General features: G+C 39.6%; 1 protein-coding gene across 1 annotated transcript in view; it reads left to right on the forward strand.

Moving 5' to 3' along the window:
- Positions 1 to 19,072, forward strand: part of SNTG2 (syntrophin gamma 2) — a 120,169-nt gene extending 101,097 nt beyond the window's left edge. The window contains exons 13-16 of the mRNA XM_088665607.1: positions 1,358 to 1,567; positions 10,361 to 10,453; positions 12,847 to 12,957; positions 18,342 to 19,072. Of these exons, the coding sequence (XP_088521733.1) occupies positions 1,358 to 1,567; positions 10,361 to 10,453; positions 12,847 to 12,957; positions 18,342 to 18,473 (546 nt within the window). The 3' untranslated portion in view covers positions 18,474 to 19,072. The remainder of the gene's footprint in view (positions 1 to 1,357; positions 1,568 to 10,360; positions 10,454 to 12,846; positions 12,958 to 18,341) is intronic.
- The last annotated feature ends 4,256 nt before the right edge of the window (positions 19,073 to 23,328 follow it).

A 23,328-nucleotide genomic window follows, 5' to 3' on the forward strand; every position in this document is an offset into this window, starting at 1 on the left:
TAAACAAAGCAATCTGTGAAGCATAAAACTAATATTATATGCTCATAATTAAAAATGCTGCTTGTTTGATTTGCATACCCCCATGTGCAGGATCTCTAAAGGGGATACCTGTTATTAAAATCTATCAACATAACAGAATTGTTTGTCGCAAGCTCCAGTGTTAATTAAAATCCACATGGGTGTGGATTTAACATTTTAGCATATTAATATTGCTGTTACTTGTCATTTGAATATCATATTTTTGGGGTTCACCCCTACATTTATCCACATATCAGATACCATTGAGCAAGTCAGACTGAAATACATTTCCCCCCTAGCATTACTCTGGCCTAAATGCTGCAATTCATACACTGAACTTCCAATATATGGGGTTTCCCAGTTCACGCCAACGCAAGAGTGAGGCTGTGTGACTGTCCCTTACGCTGATGCCAACAGTTTGATACTACTTTTACATACTGGTTGTAAACTTATTGAACCTCCTCGGAGAATGTTGCGCTAAGTAAAAATATAAATGAGATTTACTCTGTGGGTAGACTGAATCTCTGTCATCAAAAACAATTTTCTGTATTGGGCCAAATGAGCCATTTCTATTTTCTTCATCTACTTTTGTTGTAATGAGGTGGGTTTTTTTTTTTTACTGTTTTGTATTGCTCTTCGTTAATTTTAATCTGTCTGTCTGTAAGCCATCCAGGAAATATTTGTTGATGGGCAATATTCAATAAATAATCACCATCACATACTTTAAATCACTTTTCCCTGGTTCACCAATGGTAAAGCCATATATATTCATACTGCTTTGCTGCTGGTCATTGATGCTCAACATCACAATGGAATTGCAGCTCCCCAGTGGCACTGTGGGTTAAACCACTGAGCCTAGGGCTTGCTGATCAGAAGGTCGGCGGTTTGAATCCCTGTGACGGGGTGAGCTCCCGTTGCTTGGTCCCAGCTCCTGCCAACCTAGCAGTTCGAAAGCACCTCAAAATGCAAGTAGATAAATAGGAACCGCTACAGCGGGAAGGTAAACGGCGTTTCCATGTGCTGCTCTGGTTCGCCAGAAGCGGCTTTGTCATGCTGGCCACATGACCTGGAAGCTGTACGCCGGCTCCCTCGGCCAATAATGCGAGATGAGCGCCGCAACCCCAGAGTCGGTCACGACTGGACCTAATGGTCAGGGGTCCCTTTACCTTTACCTTTTTTACTTTTCTGCATAACTTTAATTCTCAAATTGAAATGCTCACATCCAGCAGGTTATGTTCCTTGATAGAGGGAATTACATTAACAAGAACAAAGAGCAAGTATGTACATTTTCCAGCACTCCTTTCTGATGAAATATCGCTGGCTAAAATATGTCTTTCAGCTCTGGCTTAATGATGATTGCTGGCTACAAGCAAACTTATATCTAGGTATTCACCAAGACTATGAGCTTGAAGACCAGAGGCCGTATTGTTTCAGTGTTGTGGTTGGACATGGCAAGAGTCACTATTTCAATGTGGAACTGGGGAGTGACCTGGCAGTATGGGAGAAATCATTTCAAAAAGCAATTTTTTTGGAAGTTCAGCGAACAGGGGTAAGTAATTTTAAATGTACATAGCATGATATTTCAACACCTCTGTAAGAATAATAATTTTAAAACACATTCTGAGTATGTCCCATATATAGGAGCATGCTGAGTAGCAGCCAGTGGGGCGGTGGGGAGGGCAGACCAACAGCCTCCTTCTGACTCCAGTCTCACCTTAGGTTACCCGGACATGTTCCTGTCTGGAAGTTACACTTGATCAAGGGAAGTCTCTTGAGAATCCCTCCATTTGGCTGGCATGCAAAGGCAAACCTTCTCCCTGCTGGCAGTCCAACTTTGGAACTTCCTTCCCTTTGAAATCAGATGGATGCTCAAACTGCTGCATCTTAGATGCCAGGTTAAAATTGACAGTCAGACTTTTGGATAACAATGTTGCTGTCACTTACGATCGTTTTAATAGTTGTTTAAATTGTGTGTGTGTGTGTATGTGTATATATATATATATATATATATATATATATATATATATATATATATTAGTGTTGCTGAATGAGTTGTGTGATTTAAAGTTATTCTTATTGTTAGAGATCTGAGGCTGTAGTGTAGGATATTAATGGTCAAAATAAACAGAAGGCAATGATTTGGCTCTGTTGGTAACCCATGTGAGAAGCTTCTGCTTTGACTGATTTACTTGTTCAAAGTGTGGTTTGTAGTCTAAATAGCTTGCACTGTTTACTCACTGCGCCCAGTTTGCTACAGCAAAAGAAGACAAATTTTAAGCCAAATAAATCTGATTGCACAAAAGTCAGTGGATCAATGTCAATAACGTTCTTTAACTGGACACAGTTCCTTCTACTCTGACATTTATTTATTTATTTATTTATTTATTTATTTATTTGGAAATGAAAGTTAAAATGTATGCCCCACATCTTAATCTGAACTCTCCTATAGAGCAAACACTGAGGTGGCAAAAATCTATCCATATCAATCTTGAGTAATGAACTTTTCCTGTAACTTCATTGGCACAAATATCACTTCCCTGCAGGTCTGTTTTGGAATACTGTTGCCAGTCTCATTTTATTAGCTTGCATTAATCACGTTATTCTAACCACCTACCCGATTTGGAGCACATCCGATGTTACATTATATGCCCCTGCTGATGTTTTCCACTGTTGCATATTACATATTACACTATCACCTAGTGGTGCTACAAATTCTAAAGTACCCTCTATAAAATAAAATAGCTATATTTTTCTACATGCAAATAAACATTTTAGAAGCCTAAATGTAGTTACATTCTAACAGAGAAATAGTAATGACTAACTTCATTCTATATTATAAAGATAGACAGATGTGAAACCATGGTTTGTTTAGATAAGCCATGGGGGGGGGAGGAAAAAAATATAAGCCATAGTTTGTTTTAATGGCACATTTTGGGCTTAGTGGTTTAGTGTTATTATGTAATGAGCACAAATGAACCTTGGGGTCTCATGTTCTTTCTTCCACTCTCCTCTGCTTTGAGAGTTGTTGTTGTTTCAATCAAGCAGTGTCTAAATTTTAGGAAGTAAATAAATAAATCACATATTTCTCTAGTAATATTTTTCACATTTTAAAATAATGCAAGTTGGATCATATGATAACTGGCCTCATCATATTTTCTATATTATACAATGACTTTTCCATCATCCTTGTGAGGAGGCGGAAAGAGAAATTTCTGTGAACTAAATTATTTGAACCCATCAAACGAGCAGCGAAGTCCATAGATAAGTATGCTAAGTGTTTTATATCATGAAGAGATTAGAGGAATGATGATAGGAGAAAAAAGATACAAAATTAAAGCCTTTGCCAATGATATAATTATAACTACGGAAGATCCGCTAAATAGCATCCCAAAAGCACTCAAAAAAATTAAGGAATATGGAAAACTGGCTGGCTTTAAAATGAATTATACAAAAACTAATATGCTGGTGAAGAATTTGGAAATAGAAGAAAATAAAAATTAACAAAAATTAACAGGTATTGAAAATAAAAAAATGAAATATTTAGGAATCCAAATGACAACAAAATGTATTGATTTAATTCAGGAAAATTCTGAAAAAAATCTGGAAAGAAATTAAAAAGAAAATGGAGAATAGGGCCAAATTAAAAATTTTGTTATTAGGCCGTATATCAATCATTAAAATGTCGGTACTTACAAAAATGAATTACTATTTCCAAAATCTACCGATATTGGGTGGTTCAAAATGCTTCAGAGAGTGGAAGAAAGACATCTCTAAATTTATATGGGGCAGCAGGAAACCAAGAATCAAATATAAAATATTAATTGAAGAAGAGGAGGCTTCGGCTTACCGGCCATGGAGCTATATCATGATGCGGCAGCACTAAATTGGATGAAAGAATGGATGGAACTAAAAAATGATGAGATACTGGACTTGGAAGGGGCAGGCCTGGGTTTTGGCTGGCATTTCTACTTAATGGAAGGAAATCTAAAAACTCAAAATATTTTCATGAATAACATCAAAAGAAAATCTGTATATAAGACATGGAGGAAGTACCGTGGCATCCTAGAACCCAAAACACTGGGGTGGATATCACCTCTGGAAGTAGTGGCTGTGAAAAAGCGAAACAAGGGCACAAACTGGCCATCGTATAAAAATCTATTGAAGGAGGTGGATGGAGAATTAAAATTAAAGGAATACAAAGTAGTTAAACCCTATTTGAGTAGCTGGCTGCAATATTTTCAAATAAATCAAAGATTTGGCTTTAATGAGAAAATTTTGGAATTAGATAAAATATTAACAAGGGGAAAGAATAAATATATAAAAAATTATATGATCTATTATTGGAATGGGAAACCAAAGAGGAATTAACAAAAGGAACAATGATAAGGTGGGGACAAGATTTAGGGGAAATGATTATGCTAGAAAAATGGGGAAATTTGTGGGAAAGAGATATAAATTTTACAGCCAACTACGACTTAAAAGAAAACCTATTAAAGATGCAATATAGGTGGCATTTAACACCGGAAAAGCTAGTCAAAATGTATAGGGGAAGTAATGATATATGTTGGAGATGCCACAACGAAACCGGTACATATATACATATATGGTGGAAGTGCAAAGAAATCAAAATATATTGGGAAATGATTTATAAAGAACTGAAAAAGATACTCAAATATTCCTTCAAGAAAGGAATGCTAGATGAGGAGATCTTACCAAAGGACAGGTGTATTCTAATGTATGCAACAGTAGCAGCTAGATTACTTATAGGAAAAAATTGGAAGAGTAACAAGATACCAAGCAAAGAGGATTGGCAAGTAAAAATGATATCATATTATAATTTGGCAACAAAAACAGCAGAGATTAAAGGAACAAATGAGAAAGAAAAGGATAAAGATTGGGGAAAAAATCAAAGATTATATAGCAAGCTTTGTCGAGAACGCTTGCTCAACAGATCTATGAAGGCCCAAACCAATGAATATTAAAAGGGACAGTGAGGATATAGGTATACATATGAGTAAAGGAAGAGTAAAAAGGTGCAATATAAGACTGGCTGGAAAACACAATAGGGTGGGTGGTGAAGGTGGTTGATGAGATGTAAATTGCTTTTCAATTAAGCAAAGATTATTTATTATTTATTGTATTTTTGGTTAGGTTGTGACAATTTTTGATTATATTTATTATATTTATGGTTTGTTTATGGCAAAAAAAAATTGTACATTCTTGCAAAAAATAGTTTATTTTTTTAAAAAAAAGAAGAAGAAAGAAACATTTCAGAAGCTCTCCCAGTAGGGGAAAAAAAAGTGTTTTATATCAAAGCCATGTCAGTTAACGGCTGCCACTACACCATGTAGCAATGAGTTCCACATCTACTGATGTGGTGTTACATCCCTGCTAACTTGATTCAGTAGCAGCTACCTCTCATCTGAAGCATATAATTGCTGCTGTGCAGCTAATGTTAAATTCAGGCAGTAGCTAAAATAGCATTATCCTTTTTTTCTTTTTGGGGGAAAAAAATTCAATCATCTCCCTGGGACAACAATGCAAAATAAAACTTTCTATAATGGGCTCTATAAATTCAAATGAGATATTAAAAGCTGTTTAATTAGGCTAGATTTATGAGGTCATTAAAAGATAATTATCTGTTTGTTGCCAGAAGAACGGCTTTAATTACACAATTAAGGTTTAGATTGTTTTCATTATGTATAGTAATGTATTGCACTTTCACTTTTCTTGGTCATTTTTATGTCGTTAAGTCCAGTTCACTTCAAATCTAATTTTAGAAACCCACAGTCTTAAGAATCAATTGCACATCTGCCCTCAGCACTAAACTTTGGCAGTGTGGGGGTATATTTAAGTCTGTTTGGCTTTTCCATCAGTTACAAAAACAATAAAGCAAATTCCATGAATCTCACACAGACTACCTACAAGTTTAAGCCCCTAACTATAGCACCCTAATACGACCATGGGGAAACTGGAGCCCACCTAATTAGCCCTTTCATGGGTCCTAGTTGGGCCCATGAGGTTGCCCCTCCCCCAACCACATCTATCTTCTGCACACCTGACATAATATGTGGTATCAGGTGAGGAGCAAGTAGAGGAATGCCTGCCAACATACAATCAGGTGCCTTAAAGCACACTCCCCCTTGGGCACTGGCAAGAGAGGCTTGCTGTCGCCACCAATCAGTTGACTGCGAATGAGAGCAAGCCAGTAGGGATCAGCTGTGCCTCCTGAATTCATGGGGTACTCCTGGGTGCAACCAATCCTAGCAGAATGCAGAGCTTGAAGTCTAACAGGCCCTGAGTGCAGGCTACCTGTGATCAGCTCCCCCTGTAGAAAGTAGATCCTGAAATCTGCATGGATTGGTGGTAACTTCAAACCCCCATGTGTTTGGCCTGGCTTGGCTTGGCTTAGCCTTTTCTTTTCTTTGTAGCGTACTGGTACAAAGCGTACTGGTACTGGAAAATGGGTCACCTGTCATCAGGTGATTGTCAAAATGGCCTGCCAACAATGGGTGAGGGGTGGGGATATGATCCACTGGTCGCATTCCCCACCCTTGCTCGTTTCTACCATGCTATGTTCATCTGTGAGTTGTGTGGCAATGTCCCTCCCTCCCCATGAGAATAAAGACACAGACACATCAGACAGATTTAAATGGGCATTGGACCCTAACCATTTATATCCGACTCCAACCCGTGTGTTGGACGTCCGGGAAGAGTTAACCACCAGTAAGGAGCCCAGTGATGTACATCAACCAGAACTCCTCCTGTGATCACCGTTAGGGGCGTGCCTTATGGCCCTAATCTCCGTAGGCTTCGCCCCTGGAATCCTTTAACGGACTATTCAGGGCAGGTGATGGTGCTACCTACCCTCCTTAGCTCTAATGCAATTTCCAATGCCTAACCGCCAATCAAGCCCAAAGGGCTCACCACCAATACCCCCACACCCGCAACCATCACCTTATACCCCTACTTATGTCAGCCAACCAATATCGTTTCTCGCTACTGAAAGATGTATGCCATCATCACAGCAAAGGGATGCTTCACTGGGTTTAAACCGGGGTGCTGGATAACCTGACCATTCAGCTTTATCACCCTACGTGCCACAGCAGGTCTAAGAGCCTCCTTGCTTTATTTGGGGCGCCAGGAAACACCCATCACGCCACGAGCTCCTCTGAAGCAGAGGAGACTACCAAAGCATCTGTCCTAGATAAGCTGCCAACAGTTCGTCAAAGTCCCCATAAATCCTCCGCCTCAAGTCCACAGTTTTACTGTATGCCAAGTCTTTTTCCCTGAGCTGTATGTGTTTAAACCAGTGCATGCCTCTGATTCTGAAACATATGGGGGGATTATATTGGGAAATGGTACGGAAGCTGTCTAGAGGTGCATACAGGAAGGCAATGAGATATAACAGGCTTGAAATAGCAACTCCAAGGAATAATAACCAGTTCTTGAATTATTGGGAGTGGAGGACAACCAAGAGAGTCCATGATGAAATCCACAGTGCAAACCCCTTTACTTCCATCCCACTTTTAGCTAAAACCTTCCCCTTCCCCTGTTGCTTTGTTTTGCATTACATTAGCCAAGGCTAACTAAAGTGCACTGGTTTTAGTTGGCCTACTTTTACTAAGTCAACTACAACCCATTGAACTGTTGGATATTCATTCCCCGTGTCTGCAGTCACAGGATTGTTGTCTATCACATGATGGTGTATGTTTTCATTCCACATTGTGGGATGTGACTGAGACAGGATGTTTGTGTTACTGTGTTCCATGAAATTGGATTATTGTCCTTTGTTCTTTTTCTTTGCTGTCTGATGAGAAAGAGGCAGGAGCTAAGTCAGAATGCTACGAGTGTATTATATGTAAATAAAGTAGATTAGCCAAAACGCTGAGCTACTGAGGTCTGTTACGCAAACTGTGAATACTCTGCGGATCCCTAAGCGTGCTAATGCTTTTTGGCATTAGTCGCTGTGATGTTCGGGCAGAAGAAAGCTTTTGAAGCTCCCGAACGAATGACCAGGAGGGAGAGAACATGCCAGTTGGGCATGTGTCTCTACCAGTGTCCTACACAAGAGTAGAATGCTCCAAACATGAACCAGGCATGGGGAAACCTACAGCCCTCTTGAAGTTGTTGGACTGGAACGCTCATTGGCCATGCTGGCTGGAAAGCCACTGATTCCCCACCCCTGCATTGAGCTCAAGGAGCCATCACATTATAAATCAAGCACTGATGATGACATGGAACTACATTAAGTTCTTGCCATTATTTGCACAAGGTGATGGTGATCCTTTGCACAACCTGATAAGTTTGGTATGCTACCCTGATCCACCTATAAATCAAGGAACTATATTGGTATAGGGGGCAGAACCTTACCCAAATTAAGGCAGAGGAAGGACCAACATAAAAAATAAGATCACTGCAAGTATTCCGTACACTTAAGCACAATAAGGAATGGAACATGCAGAGTGCTAGATGCCCCACACACAATTGTGCCAATGCTACTGCATAAATATTCAGCCATACTAGTGATCTAAGGAATTATATATAAAAATAACTCCCTACATTTCTGTGTGTTCCGTATTCATGTTTTGTTTAGGCTGGCAATGGTTAGTATAGGGTTGTATAGTTTTGATCATACTCATTACCATTTCAGAGGAAAACTGAAATAAGCATGCAGCATAGTTGTTGTTGTTTTGTGCTGTACTAATTTTAGCAAGGTGCATGGAATCAACATGAATAAAGATCACAGAAGCTGAGTTTGAAGTTGATTTACCCTGTGATCAAGCCAGCATACTTCTAAAGGTGCTTTTAACAAGTGTACAGAAAACTGAAATAAGGCTTTGTTATCACAAGGCAGAAGCAATACTCCAGATACTGAAAAAATGCTGGTGCAGATTAGGCTCTAGGAGCACAGAATAATCTATAGCAGTTTTCCCAAAGTAGAACATCAGTTCCTAAAGGAGGTGTAAGGTCCTGTTGAGCAGAATTCTAGATTGGTTCTGCCTTGCACTCTGCTCCACTCTAGTTCCAGGTTTTTTTTTATGAAGAATGTCTGATTTCAGAATTGGTGCATGTGCAGTTTTGCCTTTGTTCTTTTTCCTTCTTTAAGTAATCCACATGCACAAGAGAAATAACATGGTGTAAGCTTTTATTTATGATGTTATGGTTAATTTTAAACTGAATTTATCTCTATGGTATTTTGGAGGGGTTTTTTTACCTTATTGTACACTACTTAGAGTCTATGGTGTTAAGCAGTATGGAAGGGCCTTAAGCAGCCTGTGTTGCATAAAGGGGGAAACCCCACAGAGCACATATATCAATAAGGTGCACATTTCTGTGTGCATGAAAAAAATGTACCAAGTATAGCATTACAATGCATAAAGGATGTGCTTTCAAAATTTCATCTTCGACCAAAATTATTCAGTGGCCTATTTTACATGTCACTTTTAACAGTAGATAAAATAAACAGGTTTAAATGCTGCTGCACACAACTGAAAACATGTGTGCTTCACTCCCCCCCCCCCCCACTCCTGCTGCCGCCACAGTGCTGGGAAACAATTTATAGTCTGGCCTAGCGTTACATCCAAACCTGGGCTCATGGTTTGCTTCCTCTACACCAGGCATCCCCAAACTTCGGCCCTCCAGATGTGTGGACTACAATTCCCATCTTCCCCGAACACTGGTCCTGTTAGCTAGGGATCATGGGAGTTGTAGGCCAAAACATCTGGAGGGCCGCAGTTTGGGGATGCCTGCTCTAGACAAACCATAAGCAGTAAGCTAAGAAAAAACCTTGATTACCACTTATGGTTTGATTGTGTGCTATGTGTACATGAAGTGTGAGAACTGATGTGTATACCGTATGTATTGATGCATGGATAAGGGTGTGCTATGTGTGGGAATAAATTCTGTAGCTGTTGTGCATGGATGTGTATAAATGGTTGTGCATGGAAGAAAGTGTGTGTGGGATATCCCCATTAGCTTTTTGCATTGACCCCATCCATGGTTCCTTTTTCTTCCCATTTTATCTCGTGAGGATAAAATGGGAAGAAAAAAGAACCATGTACACCACCTTGAGCTCCTTAAAGGAAAGGTAGGATAGAAATGTGATAAATAAATTATAAATATGTTTGTGGTTTGGGGGGGGTGGAAATATTGTGGTTATTTTGCATCGTTTTAATGGTGTTTTAGTGTATTGTTGCACACCACCTTTATATTTTTATATGAGTTGGCAGTATATGTAATTATTTGGGGGGCGGGATAAAAATAAAGTATGTGGTAGTTTCAACAATGCAAAAACATAATTTGCTGTTCATCGTATATGCTTTCTTTACTCTTTTCCCAGTCTAAAACCTATACATGTAGCTGGCAAGGAGAAGGCTTGTGTTTCACCTTAGACTTTGCTTCGGGATTCACCTGCTTTGACAACAAAACAAAGGTACGAGGAAGCAGAAGGCGAAATATAAGAATTTGTTCTGTTATGAAGCACCCATGCTGTTTCTTTAGAAAACAGAACTGTTGCTAATCCTTTTCTGGTGGTGGAAAATTCAGGGTGAATCCAATCAAAAAACACCTTTGAGCCTATTGGAATGCCTGTTCCATGACATTGAAGCGTATTCTTTCCTGCTGCCATTCCATCAGCAGACTGCTGACCAGTGCAGCTGTTCTAGTGTGAAAGTCCTTTTACAACCATGTCTGCCCATTCCTGATGATGAACTCTTGACAGCCAGCTGTGACGCATTTGCAAGGCATTTTATTTTGCCCAGTAAATGGCCCCAGACACATTCGATACTTAGATGCTATAATCTAAGGACAGCATCTTTTATGGAGGTGTCCTATATAACTTTGCTTCTCTGGCATGAATTATTGTTGCCTAAGGAAGTGCTAGCGGTAGGAGAGTAGCTGAGTCGGAACTACCTACCTCCTCCCCACTCTGCTGTTAATCACCAAAATTAACACCTTGAGGCAGAATGGCCAGCATCCTTGAAGACCTTTCAACTTTTACTTCATTACTTTAACAGGCGTACTCTCAGTGTGACTAACATTGGAAAGAGTCCACTACCTGCTGATAGCAGAGGGTTCTTTTAGATCTATAAATAACTGGAAATATTTTTAACTTGTTTTTAACAAACGGTTTGTAAGTCACTTGGCACATTTTGTTGTTGTTGCATGTAAAAATTAGTAACGCGCCTTTCCCATCAAACTGACCTTATAAGCCACTTCACTGACATGTGAGCTCAAGGCCCTGAATATGCACACAGGGTCGTCCCTACCATTAGCCAGAGTGAGGCAGCTGCCTTAGGCAACAGATATTTGTAGTGAATAGGAATGTTTCTGTATATAGGGGTAGGGGTGGCAGCACCTCAAGCATTAAATGTTTTGAGCTAGTTCTGTATACATAGCAAGGTAAGTTGCAAATCTTTTTAATAGTAATCAGGTGAAATTTTATTAGCATGAAGAAGGATGTGAAGAGCACAGAACTAGAATTTTATATATGAGAAAGACACCAACTATATATAATTAAGTTATTTTTGAAAGCTAATGGAAATATGGGAATGTATATCAAGTAAGCCCTTTGCAAACAGCTTGGATTTGAATTTAAAACTTCACATTTGATTTAAGGGGATATGACGTACCTCATATCAAAATAGCCAATACACTTTCAGTCAGAAAGAGGAGATTATTACATCTGCATTACCTGTGTCAATGTTTAATGATGGAACAGAATGCTTGGTCAATAAAATACTGCTCCGACTAAATCCATTTATCAGAAAAAGCTGTGAAGTGCTCCACCACAGCGGTGACTTCACATTGATTCCCTAATAAAAGGACAAAACTTTAACCAACAATAAGGAGGGAAAGTAGAAATTTCATTATGACAGTAAGGAAAGAGAAGCCGAGGCAGAGATACTGTGTACATAAAAGAACTGTGTTAGACTGACTACTTTAAAAACATTATTTATACCTTGAAGGTTTGCTATGAGACTGAACAAAGGGCTGTCCAAACAAAAATTCTCCCAAGTAGTCATGTTTGCCATCTATGGAAGGTGTTTTTCCCCCACCACTATTTATTTTTCTGTTTCTTCTGCTATTGTGTTCTCTAGGTTGATCTCAGTGACCCTTCTCTCAGGCTCGTAGGAAAGGGAGATGTCTCCCTGCAACATAGAGGACTTAGTATCTTAGTATCACACCATAGAATTTCACACGAGTTGGTTAATTGTGTGATATTCCATTTCTAGTGCATCTTTTTCTTAGCTACTTTAGCACTTACTGAAGCTGACCGTTTCTATCCGAATTCATGGGGTGACATTCATCGTGCTTATTTGCCAGTGCCAGCAGAACAGACACTTGTGCAATGGAGCTACTTGCTTTCCTCTTGCTGCCACCCCCTACTCCCCCACCTCCAAATCTGTTCTAGGGGTCCCCAACCTGCTGGAGCAGATTCTGGGGGCATGAGGGGGACTGCAGTGGAGAGAGCAGAAGGAGCAACCCTGCTTTGCAAAATGCCTTCCATTTCAGTTCTGAAATTACTGAAAATTTCTTTTGAGCATGGGATTTCACCACACTGACATGAAACAAGGAAATAAAATCCACACTGAGATAAATACTATGGAGTAACAATATGTTGAGTGCCCTCATAAGCATAGTAAACCAACAAACCTTTAGCAGTTTTGTGTGCTGATTGGAAGTAATGCATCAGTTTCCCCCCAAAAAATAGCAATATACAATTTATTTCTTCTTTACTTCTAACCCAAAATGTTCAGTTGTTTCAAGAAGGTGAACATTCAAAATATTAACTCAAAATGTTAACTATCTTTCATTTCTTTGCAGAATGTCCTCTGGAGATTTAAATTTTCTCAGCTCAAAGGGTCATCAGATGATGGGAAAACTCGTGTGAAGCTGCTTTTCCAGAATACAGAAACCAAACAAATTGAGACAAAGGTTGGCAATGAATATTGCTGTGTTATATGAAACTGCATTTGTATCAAGAAAATCTTGATTCCAGTTCACCTTACATAGTCAATTATAATTTCGAGTTTTCTCTTTTCTGTGCCATGCAAGCCAGGTCACAACTAACCACCTAGTATTGCTCATAGATTATTACACAAAAACACCAGATTTTTTTTTGTCACCCTGTGTGCAATTGATCTGGCATGGATGCCTGCTTTTAACATGCCACAACCGAAAGAAATAATAAAAAAGACAATGTAGCTTGCTTACTCTAGGAATCTACTTTAAGCCTTCAATACACTAGTCAAACCACTGACTATTACTTAGCTTTCTTGATCAGTACTCATTGACTCCAAGCTACTTTTGCTTGCATCTTTCAGCAGCTCAGAAGCATCTGCTTTGATAAGAAAAATTGCCTGCTTAGGGAATAAATAACAACACCCTCCCCAACGCACATACATGAACTTTCAATCTAAATTGCAGCCTCTCAAATCAACATTGGGTTAAAACAGTGGTGAGGAAAAGAATCTGGCTGCCCTTACGCTCCCTACCCCTTGCAGGCCACAGTCCCTGATTTTCACGTCAGTCTGACTAAAATATTAAATTGGTAACTAATCCTGTGCAGTTTTCATAACCCACCTCACCCCATTTCTTCCCTTCTCCACACAGATGTTTATCAGCTTTTGTAAAGTAATTTGAGAATTCCCCAAATTGTCATAACATTTTTGTGCTTGTACAAATCCTCGCGTACGTGTAGCTTACCAGAAGAATGAAATGAAAGATGATTGATGGGCTCAAGGGACAGGCCAATACTAGCATTCAAGACCTGTTTTGGATTCAGAACCATTGCTAAGACACAGGAGAAAGAAAGGCTGATAACCTCAACATTTATTATTGATGCAGTTTGTAGTACAGTAGTGACCGAGTTACTGATGGGAGCGATGGGTTTTCGGGAGAGGCAGATGGTGCTGGACAGGAAAGTGTAGCCAATAATGAGAAACACAAAATGTCATCAAATAATGCGTTTCATTCCCCTTGAGTAGATAAGCTAGTAAATGTCAACAGCAGCCCAGTAAAGAAATATTTCAGTATTTGTTGGGCAGCAAACACTATGGTTAAGTTTATGATAACGTTTTCCCTAAATGTTTTTGTTTGAATCTTTAGATTAAAATTTTATATATTCAGTAGGATTCAATTTCACACTAATGACTTTTGGGTAAAGGAGCTGCCCACAGTTTTCCTGTATTAAATATTATGGGTTTTTTATGTTGCTATTTTATAGACACAAAACAGAGCTCCCCACAAATATGCTAGAACCTTGTTGCACACATGTGTCTCCTCCCTAAGCAACAAACAATAAAAAAATGAAACAACTGAAGCAAAATTGAAAACTTAAGTTTAAAACTGAGAGGACCAGACCGTGAACCTTAGTTGCTTAAAAGACATGGATGAGCTGAAGAAAGCATAAAGATGGCACCAGGCCAACCTCTCTGGGAAGGTTTTTAAAAAACTCTGGTGCCACAACCAAAAGCCTCTTTGTCTAGCACTGGGGTAGTCCTTCAGATGGACTGTTGGACTACAACTCCCATCAACCCCAGTCAATTGTTAGGCAGTGATGCAAGTTGTACTCCAACGACTTCCAAAGTGCAGCCCATTGGTTACCCCTGACCTAGTAGTGATCTGACTCTCTTCATTTGGTTCAGCCACTTTAGAGCAGGGCATCTGAAGATTTCAGTATTTACATATACAAGAAGGTGCTATTTCAGGTAACTTGGTCCCAAGCCACTTAGGACTTTAAAGAATAAAAACAGTAAATTGGGCCTGGAAATGGATTGGGAGCCACTGTAGCTGACAAAGCACAGGCATAACATGGTCAAAATGCTACCACATATTTATTTTCAGGAGCTTGAGCTTGATGGTGTTGAGCTTCAATTGCTTATATGAATAACCATTTCTGTGTGGCTTATTTCTATTGATATCAACAGGATAACCTATAGATATTACTGATATTGACTGACGTCTTGGCATCAGTAGCAAACTGCATTCAAAATAGTTGAAATTCAAAGTAATTTCATTGTTCTGATTGCTCTGCTGTTATACAGGGACCGTTTTCAAGGTCAATAATGTGCCGTCTGGTAGGAAAGTAGTTTGCTACTTAGTTCGCTGCTCAACAAGTATCCTTGAGTCACAAACATATTTATGTGAATAAATTTTGTGCAGAAGGAATATGTAAAATTTAGCGGGTCCAAAAGCAACTAGCTAGCACTTTGATTTGTGCATAAGTGTGAAGGGCTATGTTTAATACCTTGACATACCTGTTGGGAAGCCAGTGTGCTTAAAAACATTTATTGCAGCTGAACTGGTACCCCACATACCGTATAGATAACAATAACATAAATGGAACTGCATTTTCAAGCGGTGGGATATTTTTCTTCAGTGTATCATAGTTGGCAGATTTGCAGGGGAAATAATGTAAGTTTGGGGGGAGCGACTTACGAACATTGAGAAATGTCTGAGGGATGTGTACACTGGCTTTTAAACGCAAACATTCCACCAATATTTCCTTCCAAATGTAAGCATACAGTACACTTTAACTTTCTTTTTTTAAAAAAACCTATATACAAAACCCTGGGGCTCAAAAGCTTACACTGGCTGCCCATATACCACCAGCCAAGTTCAAGGTTATTGCATTAATTCACAAGCCTTAGCAACTAGAGACCAGGATACCTCAGGGACCACCTGATCCCTGCTTGATCCTTGAGGTCTTCAAAGTAGCCACTGTTTGTGGTTGCCCATGGCTTGAATTCACAAGGGGCTGCACGTTCAGTATGGAGGGCTCAATTTTGTGAAACACTCTTGAAACTGATATCAGTCAGGCCCCCAGTGTTGAACTTCCAGTACTTACTGAAGACTTTAAAAATAATTTTAAAAAATCCAGCAGGCTTTTAAATTGAATTCTGATTTTATAGTTTTAACCCATTTCAGTCTCATTGAGTTGTATTGGGACTCCTGTACAGCCCTTAGAAACAACTGTGATTGAGTGGTATACTGATTGTTGAAATAAATAAATATTCAGTGAAAAGTATCTGCAGGTAGAAGGAGACATCCCTCTCTTAAACTCCCCATGTATATCATTGTTTCATAAATTTTGGGGGTACAGATGTCTCCCATCACCACCACTATCCCTGACTGTACAAGACATCAGTTATAGGAATTTGAAGAAGGAAGCAAACTGGTGTACAAGAACAGGTTAAATTGCACACAAAAGCAATTTAAGCATTGCTCATTGCTCAAGACATTTTCCTTGATTATGTGAAATGGGCCTCTAGTTTATAACTTGCCACTTGATGATGCAGATGTGTGACATTCTGGCTGGTGGCTACTGCTGGAATTGTATCAAGCCCCAGTGTAGGCTGGACCTGAAACAGGGAGAAGGAATATGGGCAGAAGAGAAAGTAAAACCTGCTGCATAAAGTTGTTAAGAGGTTTCTGGAAGGTGAAAGCAGCTTCTAAATTATAGGGAACTGCACACTGATGGTGCCTGGGGACTAGTAATGCCTCCACGGAGTTTTCTTCCCTTCTGACCAATCTCCAGACATAAATCTCCGGTACTCTCTCATTTTACAGGGAAACTTAACTCAGTAGAGAGCTGTTCACTTTTGCTACAATTTTACAGAGTGAGCAGAAAGCAGTTTTTCCTGCATCAATATCCTTACAAGCCCCTAAATGCAAGTAATCCGTATTGCTTTCAGTGCTACATAACTGTGTACAAGCCTCCGGTTTAAGCAATTTGGCAATCCCAGAAGGATTGGCTTTTAGTTATCCTTCTGTAATGTAGTGAGACAAAGTAGTAATTTGAACCATGAAGCTTTAAAAAATGAGGATGTAAGATACCTCCTTGAGAACTTTTGCTAGCCTTGTGAACACTTTTTTTCTTTTCTTTTTTGTAGCTTCTTTTGAAATTCTTCAGCTGTAATACCAAATGAGGGAATGACAAACCCTGGCCTAAAGCTTTGAATTTTGCTTTAGGCCAGATCTGGTGACAGCTTAGAGATGTTCCAAGCACCCTAGGAAACTGCACTAGTCTTACTAAAATGGTTCTGACTTCCTTTGAAATTCATGCAATGTTTCACCTGAGGAGGAACTTGCGCATTCATTTCAAACTTTCCCTCGGCTGACATTTCAGCAGCAGCACTAGAAATATACAAAGTGACATTCTTCTTTAATCTATGAATACATAAAGCGGTTCCCACAATCCTATCTCCAGCAACTCACACAGAATCTCTCATTTGGATCCAGACTTACTTCTGAGTAGACATGGTTAGGATTGTGCTCTAAGTCCTATTGAATTCAATGCAGCTTCATCGCTTAGAGTTAGACCCACTGAAATCAATGGGACTTCATAAAAGGGCCAGGAAGGCTGAAAACAATAAGTGAACCAAAACACGATCCTACTTAGTAATGACTGACTTAAGACCCATTGTTTGCATGACTAATACTTGAACAACTGTTGGACAAACAGCAGAAGGAAATAAGTGTTTGAGCTTAGTCTAGCCCTGGAAAACAGCACTGAGCATCTGGTAAGGGTATATGCAGTGGGTATATGCACAAATTCTTTTGCAGTAGAGTACATATTACCAATAGATCTGTAAGTACCATTACATATATTTTTGCTCATGCCCTCACTGGATGTTTAAGGGATAAAAAATTAAAGCATTATTGAGGCTTCTGGTTCCGCTCTGCTTTAATGGAGGCAGCCCCCGCGACAGTGGGAAATCGTTGGGGAAGGAAAAACAAGGATGATTTAGGGGTAATCATCCTTGCATATCCCCCACCCCCCAGGACAGAGAGGAAAGGGCTTCACTCGCAGTCCGCCTCGGTACTTGGGCTCTCACTCCAGCATGGAATGCGGGGGCCAAGGAGGCACTGAGTGCAAAAGCACTTCGCCTAGCGCAAACCCTCCCACACCGCCATTAAGAAGCAGAGGTTCTCCTCTTAATTAGAGCTTAATTGGACTAAAGTACAAGCACATGCTAGAAGAGATGAGATCACAAATGGCAGAACAAACCAACTGCAAGGACTTTAAGGTTTTAAGTTGAGAAGAAGACTTCAAAAGACAGTGAACCGCCCTGAGACCTCTGGGTATAGGGCAGTATATAAATTCAAATAATAGTAACAACAACAACAACAATGGTGGGGAAGGGGTGCCTACCTAGAGGGGAACATATTCTTCACTCACGAGAAAAGATGTGTTAAAGAAGGTTGCATTTAGCATATAATTTAGAAGTTGTTACTTTTTACGGTCTTGATGCATTTTGACCTGTAAAATGTGTGAAACTTTATTTCACCCTTTTTTCCTTTTGCTCTCATTTCAGGAACTAGAATTTCAAGATTTGACAGCAGTTTTAAACTGTATTCACTCATTTATAGCTGCTAAGGTTGCCTCTGTGGATCCATTATTTATTGACAGCCAGAGCATTGCAAGAAAATATACCTACAGTAATTGAAGAGATTCTATGTTGTGATTATGACAGATAAATTATTTTCTTAAAGAAAAAAAATATTTCATGCACAATATTGCAATCCCATGTGATTTTATAAGAGATATATAGTTGTGTTATCAATAAAAGTTACTAGTTTTCACATTTGATTCATCATTGTTAAATCTGATGAGTTAAACATTTATTCAAACTGAATCAGTTTGTTGCCTTGCACTTAAATGAATATTTTCACACTATGATGAATTGTAAATCTTATTTTAAATCTTATTCTCAAGCATTACATATTACAAAATTAAATAGTAATATCAGGGGACCAGAATATTCCAAAAGGCTAAACTGCACATGTAGACTAAGGTTGTAGTTTAACATAACAGTTTCATCTAGAGCCTGGTTTATAATTAACTTGAATGATTATGCTAACTGTTTTGAAATTCAAGATTCATTTGAAAGAAAAACAGACCTGTCTTATTTCTCCACTAAAAAAGAGGCCTTTTTTTCAACATCAGTATTGTTTATTATTCTGAAGATTCTACAGTACTTTATCACTCCACAGGTATATGTTGGACCTTGTCTATTTAAAATGCTGGCATGCAGAGCCAATAGTGTACAAGTATCTGTTTTTTATTTAATTTAGTTTTCACTTATTCAGTTTTCCACACAATTTGAATAAATAGGTCTGTTTGGGGGGGGGCACTTTAGGTCATATCCCATATTTGTCATCTTGGATTACCATGTTACCTATGAAAGCAAAGACATAAGATTGCATTCAAGGTAAGTGCCATTTAAAAACTCATTCATACTACTTACATTGGTTTCTTCAAGCAATGGAATGACCTTAACTGATAGTCTAGTGCAAAGTTTCCAAACTAGTCTCATTTTGAAACCAGCTGACACCAAGACAACACTGGCGCTACCATTAGGCAGAGTGTGACAGTCACCTTAGGCAGCAGGTACTGGGAGGTGAGAGTGTGTCCCATGCAGCCTGCCTTCCTCCTCCTCCTCCTTACCTGTTCCCCAGAGATAGTGGGAGACACTGTCAAGGTGTCAGTGTTGCAGTGAAATTTAAGTGTACAGTGTACTACATGGAATGCCACAAAATGTCATGGGCGAGTCCTGCACCCTAATTATGCTGCTATTATTACTGACATTATGTTAACCCTACACAAATCCAGAGTGGAGTCCCTAAGAGTGGAGTCCTTCCAACAACTCCTGCAGCCAGGCTAGTGCCAAATATAATGCTGTTTTTTCCTTTGGACCCCATCAGTGAGGCCAAGAGGGGAGTATTGATGTCCTGGGTAGCCCAGGACTTCCTTACACACTGCCCTGGTGAGGTCACTTCACTGCTGTTGATACAGCAGTTTGACTTCACCCTGGAGTCGCACTCCATTGTCGCTTGAGTCATATGGATGCCAACAACAATGTGAACTCTAGTGCTCTCACAGTGCAACCTATTTAGAAATAAGTTCAATGGGACTTTTTCAGCAGGAACTCACTGGAACTTAGTTCCAGCACCTCTCCAGTAGGTGCCGTTGCCATTATATATACATATATATATATATATATATATATATATATATATATGAACAAGGGAAGCACTGGTCCCAAGTACATCTGTATAGTATTGCAGCTTTAAAGTCATATGACTATCCAGTGATGCAGCCACAGTTCAATGATTTTACTGGATCAGATTTGACATTTTACCAAGATTTTAAGCATGCTTCACAAAACCAATTCAGCTCTAAAAAAACTTTTAATATACATCACTGCTAAGTACTGTTTCAGGATATAAGGCTCAGAACTTTCCAAAACTGATCCTAATTTCATATTGCAGAGGAAAACCATGTATGCAGTCAGAACATTCTTCAACATTTTCATCGCAGCAGCTCCCACTACTAAAAAAAGGCAAGAGGCTATGCAGCTTTAAAATGAGTTGTTTCTGTCAGTGGGCAACTGCTGTAATGATTACGTCTATAAGAGATACTTCATGTGTGAATTTTCTTCCTGCATACATATTATGTACTAACATTGATACAGCACTTTTCATGCCCATATATATATTATTGAAGTGCAATGCATACATGTCCTAAACCCCAAATTAAAAAAGGAGCACCTTTGAAATAGTGCATTGAAAAGAATAAGGCACATAATTCCACCTCTAGATGAACATGACTGGCTGTGTCAATGTGGATGGGGACAGACATTCAGATGCACTCCCAATAGAAATTAAAAGGGCCGCTCTATATCCACTTTGAAGTAACGGGTTTTTAAGCGCATGGTTTCTGATCCAGCAAGTGACAGGCACACAGAAACTTACGTGCAGATCAGATCTCTTGATGCTCTTGATGTAGTTCATGGAAAGTGACCTATGTTTTGTGGATAATAGCAGTGATCCAGTATTGAATGTTCATTTGGAAGCAAGAAATATGTTGTGCTAGAATGCAGCATAGAAACATCACAGTTTTGTTAACTGCAAATAAATATTGGTGATATGGTATTTTAAACAAATACTTTACTTTTATATATTTTTCACAAACATACGAGTCTATTTTTTAAAATATATGGAAATGCCCTCAGTAATTTTTATCTTTATATTTATTGAGTATAACATTAAAAAGGCAAATTAGTGGCAGGTTTAAGCTGGCGGGTATGATGCTATAGGGGGTATGTGGAAATATTCTGAAATACAATGGGGCAGGCAATTTAAGCAAAGGGAAGTCTGAAGATAAAACTGGCTATAAGAAGTGAGTATCATACCTCTCAAGCCGTAGCCTAGTTAAGTTACAGATGTGATAATTCCACATCTATAATGGGGCAATTTCTTTATTAGGCCAACTAAAATAACACAAAATGAGAGGGCAAGCTTCCAGATTCCCCAGAACTGCCATCCGCACACATGCCTCAGCTGATGAGAAACTCTGTCACAGATCTCCTATTGGCATAATGGGGTCATTGGATTGGGCTCCAACTAGGTCACAAGGAGGCAGGAGGAAAATCTGTTTGGGAAAGTGGGTGGCTCCCAATCAGTTTTGCCAACTCGCCAAGTTCAAACAGTCATCTGAGTCACAAACAGTAAAGGAGAAGAAAGGTGCCCACTTTCCCCCAATATATCTAATGGGGACCAACTGCCAACAGGGCATAAGAACATGTGTTGATATTAGAGGCAAGTTGCAGTCCATATTAAGTGACCCCATGATGCCCTCAGAAATCTACAGTATTGGTGAGTTCCAATCATACTGTCTACTACAGGCATTGCGGGGTCATTAGTTTGGGACATACCAGAGCTTACAATTGCTATGAGAGGCTTCATTCACAGTCCCAGTCTGCTACAAGGGAGTTGAAGCTGTGCTCCCGCAACAAGGGTACCAATGACCCATGCAGATTGCAACCTCTTCCAAAACAACAGAATTGCACTGGGGAAACCTGCTTTCATACCTGGAATGCTCTCGTTGCTTAACGCTAAAGCATTACTATTGAATAGGGCTTTTACCAGGTAAGCATAATTCCTATATTTGAAAGGCAGATCTAAACTTCTTTACACTGCACTTCCTTTCATGCAATGAGTTAAGCACTAGCACAAATTCTAGGGTTTCCACATGTAACAGGTGAGTACGTAGAGTCAGTAGTTTTGTGGCTGTGGATCAAACTACATAAGATGCAAAAGGTATTTAAAATGTTAAATAGAATCTGCTGGGGGCTCCAATGAGAATATGAACCGTGGTGCATGGGGGTTAACTCTTTTCTTCCCCACTACAGACTCAGTTGACATCCTGCCCAGCTACTGCTATCCAAGAAAGGAAGCTCCCATGGCTGCCAACAGGATTTGAGTGTTTAGCATCATGGATAATTTGATCCACAACCACAAATCTTCTGACTATGAGCAATGGCATCTTTTGCATTTTGGAGTCATTAGCATTATGTGTTGTTTGGCCATACTATAACACCCACCTGGAGCTAAGACCTTTCTAACAAGGCAGTAACTGTGCTCATGGGAGCCAAGTCCTAAAATATTTGAGGCAACCCCACACACACACAGTTGATGGACGTTGCCATTCAAATGGTGTGTGTGCACTGCATCATGTGGTCAATTATACGGGACAGGGAAGAAAGAAGAAAGAAGCAGGGTTGGGTGTGGGGGGGAGGGCTAGCTCACCACTGACAGACTGGCTGATCACTGCTTATCTTCATTTTTAAACTTCTTTCTCTATATGCTCACCTGGGACAGGCAAACTCAATGAATTCACAGCTTGTACATGTGTTTCCTCATTTAGCAAGGAAGCCCCACCCAGTTCATGATCTAGTTCAGGCATCCCCAAACTTCGGCCCTCCAGATGTTTTGGACTACAATTCCCATCTTCCCCGACCACTGGTCCTGTTAGCTAGGGATCATGGGAGTTGTAGGCCAAAACATCTGGAGGGCCGCAGTTTGGGGATGCCTGATCTAGTTGGAAGTGCTTGTTTTTAACCTTCAAAAACTAAAACAGAGAAAAGCACTGTACTGCTTGGCAAGAAGACTAAAGCGAAATATGTCAAGCATTTGGCCTCTTTTAGATCTTGCCTGAAGAATTGGGCTAAGTCGAGATCCCAATATCTTCTTCCATACGTGGCATTTGCTTAGCAGCTTGTGTAATAAACTTGTGCAAGTCAAATAAATCCTTAATCGGAAAATTTGGTTCACGTGTGCAAGCTCTTCGTAATTCAAAAAGTAGAAGTTATATGTGCTCTACTCAGTCACATACAACTTGCACCAGGTGTCCATATCCTAATGGCCTTCAAGGTCATTGAAGGGGGTTGGACTGGATGGCCCTTGTGGTCTCTTCCAACTCTATGATTCTATGGTTCTTGTATTAATTTACAAGGCCCT

This window comes from Zootoca vivipara, chromosome 3 (assembly GCF_965207765.1).
Source record: "Zootoca vivipara chromosome 3, rZooViv2.hap1.1, whole genome shotgun sequence".
NCBI lineage: Eukaryota > Metazoa > Chordata > Lepidosauria > Squamata > Lacertidae > Zootoca > Zootoca vivipara.